Source organism: Cicer arietinum, chromosome 1 (genome assembly GCF_000331145.2).
Source record: "Cicer arietinum cultivar CDC Frontier isolate Library 1 chromosome 1, Cicar.CDCFrontier_v2.0, whole genome shotgun sequence".
Taxonomy (NCBI): domain Eukaryota; kingdom Viridiplantae; phylum Streptophyta; class Magnoliopsida; order Fabales; family Fabaceae; genus Cicer; species Cicer arietinum.
The window spans coordinates 38,951,772-38,959,118 of record NC_021160.2 but is presented as its reverse complement, the minus strand read 5'-3'; the positions used below and the strand labels follow the sequence as shown (position 1 = coordinate 38,959,118).

Sequence of the window (7,347 nt, the reverse complement as noted above, 5' to 3'; positions counted from 1 at the left end):
ATGAATAAACATATACACAGCCATTTGACACTCTTCACGAGCAATTTAGACAAGAGAGGTCACTTTGGCGACGTCAAGCTTCAATTAACTCATTCAAAAATGTCAAACTTGACTTGAACATATATTTATTATATCCAAATAAAACAATATTTATAAATAAATAAAAATTATATCCAAATAAAACAATATTAAAAAATAAAAAAAATTATTTTTCACTAATATAAACTTTATTTCATGTCAAAATTCCCAAATTGAATCCTAAAATAAAGACAATGACCGAATTTCATCATGAATTAAACATGGTATGCTCTGATACCACTTGTTAACTATCCATGCCAATTACATGATGAATAACCAAGGGCGGAAGCGTACATGTGGGAATTGTCATTGATGAAATCCTGGGATGATGATGATAGAGCCAATGGGTTGGGTGATCTTCCTTAGCAAAACACCCTGAAGACATTGCTCTCTTGATGGGGATAGAGAGAACCAGAGAGTTTTCTCCTTTAGGGTTTTGAAACTGAATAGTCTAGTTGTGTTTGCCTTGGGGATCATTACCCCTATATATAACTATTATTAGTTATATCCCAAATTGCAGTATTTCCAATTCAGCCCCTCATTAAATTAGAAACTGTCTGGTATCTACACTATTAATTTTCATAACTATTATGCTCTTTAGTCATAAACTATTATATATTATTTGACCCCTAGTTTATTGGCTAATTATATAATGACCCCAACACACTTTATTAATTAATTACATATGTGACCCATAAATCTTACAGTTTCTACTAACCATGTTTTGTTCCACATCCATCTCCAAGACTTAGCCTCCTTAATTTACATACTAAGAATTTCTCATCACCCTAACAAATCAATAATTATTTGTCGATAATTATTTATTTATTTTTTTGGCAAAATTGATTCAATTATTAAAATAATCAAATTTAGTATTTTTCGCTAATAAAATATTGCTCAAACTTAAATCAAGTAACTAACCACTCAAGAACTAAAATAATAAATTTCGTTAAATCGAAGATACTTTAAAATTTGAAAGTGGCAAAACTGCCTTTTGATTTCAAACGCTGAAAAATTTTCAATCTCGAATTTCGACTATTTTTATACATAGACTAAATAAAAATATTTCACTCGTGAAAATATAATTTTTGTACTTTTATTTATAAATAATAGGGATTTTACAAACTCAACAACATGTTTCAAGTACAAAACATAACTAAAAATACTTAATTAAGAATTAATTTTCTTCAGGTCTTACATAAGGCTTATAATCGGGTCCACAATCTTTAGCAATTCTAATTTCTTACTTCTTCAAGTTTCTATTTCTCCTTGTTTGTTGATTTCAGTTCTCCTTGTCACAGGGACGTAACTTGGTTTGTTGCCCCCCACTATTTTTCGATTTTAAAGCGAATTTATTTTCATAAAAGTCAACATCATTTGACTCTAAGATCTTTTTCACATTTAGGTCATAAAACATATACGCTTTGTTGTTTACTGCATATCCAATAAATACACATTCATATGCTTTACTGGCGAGTTTAATTCGCTTGGGATTGGGGATTTTGACATAATCCAAATAACCCCAAGTTCGAAAATAAGACAAGTTCGGTTGTCTTTTTCTTCAATATCTCATAAGAAGATGTTTTATTTTTAGATTTAGGAATTCTATTTAAAACACATCAAACAGTCAAAATAATTACTTCCCACCAATAAGATGCAACACTAGAGTTAAGCATAATAGAAACAACTAGTTCAGTAAGAGTTATATTCTTTCTTTCAGTTTTTCTATTCATTTTAGGCGAATATGGAGCAATAGTTTCATGTATAATTCTTTGCAATTTATAAAACTCATTAAATAAACTAGAATCATATTTTGTTCCTCTATCACTACGAAATCTCTTAATCTTTTTATTACATTGATTTTCAATTTCATTTACAAAGATTTTAAACATGTCAAACACTTCACTTTTGTCTTTTTATTAGATATACAAAAGTATAGTCAGGCCAAATAAAAATAAGTTTTATCTTCTTCTTCTTGTTACAAATAAAAAGAAAATTAACTTCATCTAAACTCAACCTTCATTACACTTGGTCTAAAGTCATTACACTTCAATCAAATCTTTATTATTTTGATTGAAGTCCTAAAATGTTTTTCCAAAAACCACTTCAATCAATTTTGGGTTTTTCTTGTTGTATAAGTCTGTATTGAATTTTTTTTTTGTTTATTTTATATAATATTATCGAATCAATCTGAATATCCTATGCCTATAATCAATAAGTCCATCACACTAAAATATTTGTAGTTTCCTCTCTGCGAAGTTTTTAAAATTATTTTTCAAAAGTTTCAAACTCTATTTAACCCCCGTCTAGAGTTTGATGTAGGTCATTTTGTGAGTAACATTGTGAAATTTGATAATCAGTCTACTCACATAATAGTCTCGATATATCATTACCGTCCTATTTAACAATAATACTTTGATTACAAATAATTTAAGAATAACATTTTTAATGTTCAATAGAGTCTCACGATCAAGTCACACTTAATATTCTATTAAGCAAATTATCTATTCTAATTAGACTAAGGACTTTATTATATTTTATAATTAATAAAATAATAAACGAAACTATGTATATATATCCAAAAAACTAAAATTAGATATATATGATTTAAATCTATGATATGAATAATAATCAATTTAAAATAAATTGACGATAGATTAAGTATATATTCACCCATGGTGATAAGTTAAAACACAAATGAACACAATTATTGGGTCTAGAATTAGATGATGAAGATGAAACTATTAAGAAGGATATAGTGGTTGTAGATAGTGCTACTTAGGGTTGTGCAAAAAATCCTGTTATGAGGTCTAAATCTAAAACCGGATCCAAATCTTTTTTAAATATCCGGTTAAAATAATATGGTTATAATTCAGTTTATTTATTAAACCGGTTGGATACCCACTTATGTTTTATATTTAGATTTGGTTTTTATCCACTCAACTCCCAAAAATCCTAAATCTCCAAAACATTCTGATTTTGCAATCTCATAGGCCCAATATTTTGTTAATTTTGATATTTTTTTTAAATATAATTATTTTGAAAAAATTTGATGAGAAAACTTTTTAAAAATTTTTCGAAAAAATCGAATTATTTTATCGGAAAATTTTAAGAAAAAATTTATTTCTCGTAAAAAAAAAAATCAATTTTTTTTAAAAGTGGGTCTATATGCTCACTAAGCCCACAAAATTTTAGGGGTTTTGTGAAATTTTTGACCCCTCCATCATATTACAGCTCTACATGTGGGACGAGACCAATAATTGATAAGTTTGTCAAATTGACAGCTCTACTTATTACTAACCAATCACACTGTATGATAATTAGTTAATGAATTAAGATATTTAATATTGATTGAGAAAGATTAAAATATGATAGACTAAATATTTTAAATATAGTTTCTTAAATTACTGATTTTTAAAGGATGAATTTTTTCAAAATGTTACATTAATATGTTAGGTTGGAAATGATATTGAGATTTAGATATTGCTCAAATTTAACTTAATTATAAATGTTCAAGACAAAAATTAATGTATTAAATTCATTATATATTTTAAATTTACTAAATCTTGTGGTAGTGGTGTCCATCTCGATATTGTAAACAAACTTTCAAGTGTTTGTATTTTCTACGGTTTTATTATGGTGCAGTAATTGTTAAATTTGATCGAAGAAACTTTGAAGTGTTTGTATTTTCTACGGTTTTAGTAATAAACAATTTATTGAACTAGTATGAATCAAAATCGTTGGTCTTAATGAAGTTAATAATAAATCAATTTTAATCACAAGTTATTATAAACAATTGAACATATTAATTCAATTTTAATCACAAGAGAAAGCAATTGTACGGTTGATATATGTTTTTTTATTGAGCTTTCGTTTTGTAAAAATAATCAATTTTTAAATATGAATAATCGTTTTTTTTTAAATAATTGGTTTTTAAACTATGAATAAATGATTTTTTTTAAAATAAATATTAAAAATAATTAAATTTTAATTGATTTTGAGAAAGAATTGATTTTAAAATTGAATTTTTTGAAACCGATTGCTTAATTAGAAACTAGTTATTTAACCATAATCAATTTTATAATTAATTTTATAACTGGTTTTGAACCAAATAATAAATTTGATTATAAATCTAAATCCATACATTAGTTTTAAAATGGATATGATTTGATTTTTTTTAAAAAACCAACAATGTACAACCATATTTCATGAATTTGCTGATATTATTAGCCCTGGATTGTCCTTACAAGCTCTCAAGGATATTAGTAGCCCTGGGACTTTAATTGTACAACAATACTTTATAAAATTGACAAACAACTTAAATAATAAATGCATATATATACAATTCAAAATATTCAAAATGAAAATAATTAACTAAATTGATACGTGGAATTTCAAAGAGTACCTAAATAGAAAAAAACTTATACTAGAATCCAAATTTGTCTCCTCACTTATGTATAACAATTGTAAATAATTAATTAAGGTAATCACATATCACCTTAACTAATTAATTACTTTGAAAATTTCATAATATCATGATGAGAGTGACAACCAAGGTAATGAAATGGAAATTTGTGAGCTGAAGTTTCAACAGAAGGTGCTGCACCATGCTGATTATTAGTATTACATTTGTTTCTTAAAGTGTGATGATGATCAATGCCATTATGAGATGCAAGTAGTTTATCCAAGAATGACCAATCACCATGAAACCTCTCTCCTTGTTGTTGCATGAGATTGAGTCCAGAAAATGCAGGAGTTGTGAGCCTCAACAAGTTTTGAGAGCATTCAAGGATGTCCATGGATGAAGGAAATGAAGTTGGTGGTGGTGGTGGAACAGCTGATTCTGGACTGAATAACTGTGGTAGATGAATTGTAGCATCAAAGCTATTGTTATTGTTGTTGTAATCATATAGTAATCCTTGTTGTTGTTGCTTGTGATGATGATGTTTTGGTTCTAGAATATTATTATGGCATGGAGCATTTGTTGTTCTCATATGGTTCATTATGTGATCTTCTTCTTCAATTTCTTGTTGGTAGCCTCTACTTGTATTTTTCTTTTTGAATACTCTGCAAACCACCCATCCATCTTCCTGAAATATAGTAAGTCAATATACATATATACTTTTTCAAATTATATATTATCGTTAATTTAATTTCAGTTAACGTTTTAGTGATTTATTTTATTTTTTTCTTTTCAATTTGATCATTTATTTTAATTTTAAGTGACAATTTGATCTTTTATGTTTTAAAGTGTCAACAATATTATCCGTTTTTTTACAAAAATTCATCAAAATTTTCAAACAAAACTCATAAAATTAATTATCATCTTCGATATAACGCAAATTTCATAAAATACATAACTCAAATATTAAAAAAAAAATTGTTTTCTGACCTGAACTTCTGCATCATTGTCGTCAAGGCGGTACTCATGCATGATCCAATCAGTTTTGTGGCCATGAGGAGCACGACCAGTGTAGAAGACTAAGGTTTTCCTCATTCCAATCCTTTTGGAATTTGTGTGGTATATTGCTTTGTCTCTTCCTGTAGCTTTCCAAAACCCTGCTGTAGTTGCTCTGTTTGTTCTTGTTCCTGTTGGATATTTCTTGTCTTTATGGCTGAAGAAATACCACTCATTCTGTGGCCCTGATCCTATCCTACATTTCTCTGCAACAAATTAAATAATTTATTAACTCATGCAAGTGATTATGAGAAGTAAATAAATATGAATGATAAATTATGTAGTGAGTGTATGTACCTTTGAGATCCCAAGGTTCAAGTTTGTTAAGATCAACTTCTCTGATAACATCAAGATCAATGGCTTCATAAGAAACTTTCTTCCTTAGGTAATAGTAAAGAAGCTCCTCATCAGTAGGGTGAAACCTGAACCCTGGTGGAACTGTTAACTGTCCACTTCCCTGCATCATTCTTATTAATTCCTACTACTACCTGAAACAAAATCAGAGAATATTTAAGAACCTTCTTCTTTTTCTATTCAAATAATTTACTATTTTATTTTATCTATTAATTAATTCAGGTGTGTCTGAAAGGTACTCAGCTACCATTATCATGTACAAATTCAAAAATAGTGGCCAAAGATTCATAATCTCGAGACAATATATATATATATATGGTTTCCATATTCACTGTCAAAATTGTACTTTGTGACTAAAAAATTGGAATTCTTTATGTTAAAATTAATCATATATTTCAACAATCAATCTAGTCTCTAGTTAGCTACACTACTTTTGAACCAATTGTCAAAGAAAAGGGTATGAGACTATATTATATATCATAATTAACTAGTGTATGGAAAATGAGATTAATTAATTAACATTAAATTGCAAGTGATATTTTCTGACACACATGGAATTTGAAGGAGAGCTTAACCTAGGAAGATCTTAAAATAGTTTTAGATAACTTTTCTGACCATGTTTAGTTGAAGATTAATACCTAGACCTTGCAAAGTCTTAATATTTATTTTATTCCATCATTTTTTGAACTGCTTAAAGGTATTATTTGACTTATAGGAAAAACTTACAAGATCAATAAGAACTTTTTTCCATGCATGTTTCCTTCTTTATCACTATGTATATATATTAGAGAACACAATTCCTTGTAAAAAGGAATATGTATGCCTTATATCCATGGATTTGTTTGAAAAAATAACCAAAAACATTAATGCTTGGTTGAAATGTTTCATTTTCACCCTTTTGGTAGCTACGTGCATGGAAAGGATAAATCAAGAAAACTAAACCTTAGAAAGAATATATAATCTTGATATGTGAAAAAACATGCACTACTTCTCCTTTTAAAAATTTTAATTTAAATTAATGAATGAAATAATCGACCACTCTTCATATCTTGATGTATGTTTGTTTGCTATACTATATATGTAAAATAAATTAATGCATAGTTTTGTTAAATTTTAATGAAACTAAATGAAGAAGCAAAAAGCAAAACAAAGAAAAAACCCTTGTTGCTTTCAATCTAAAAAAACATGAATTTATTTTAAGCAAAAGATATTGAAAGATGAAAGAAGGTTTTGAAATGAATGAATAAATAAAAAGGGAGAAAATGAAAAATGAAAGAAGGTAGAAGAAAAGGATACAAACCTTTGGAGATAAGGAAAAAGGAAGCTTGGAGGACAAAGAGAAGAAGACAAGCTTAGGTTACACTGTTTGATAGCTTGAAGGGCACGGACGTGGGTTTTAAGAAAGAGAGAGAGATGTGTGGGGATCAGTGCAAATGCTATAGCTTCATCAACAAGGA

At 27.7% G+C, this 7,347-nt stretch overlaps 1 protein-coding gene across 2 annotated transcripts; it reads right to left on the bottom strand.

Annotated features, from left to right (window-relative positions):
- Nucleotides 1-4,432: 4,432 nt before the first annotated feature.
- NAC08 (NAC domain-containing protein) lies at nt 4,433-7,347 on the bottom strand. 2 transcript variants are annotated; one of them, XM_004488537.4, is made up of 4 exons: nt 7,191-7,347; nt 5,834-6,024; nt 5,471-5,742; nt 4,433-5,168 (listed from the first exon to the last, which is right to left on the bottom strand). In XM_004488537.4, the coding sequence occupies exons 2-4, from the start codon at nt 6,000-6,002 to the stop codon at nt 4,590-4,592; spliced, it is 1,020 nt and encodes a 339-aa protein (XP_004488594.1). In that variant the 5' UTR covers nt 6,003-6,024; nt 7,191-7,347; the 3' UTR covers nt 4,433-4,589. The 2 variants fall into 2 exon arrangements, with proteins under 2 accessions (XP_004488594.1, XP_012567502.1); XM_012712048.3 differs by lacking the exon at nt 7,191-7,347 and adding an exon at nt 6,617-7,126.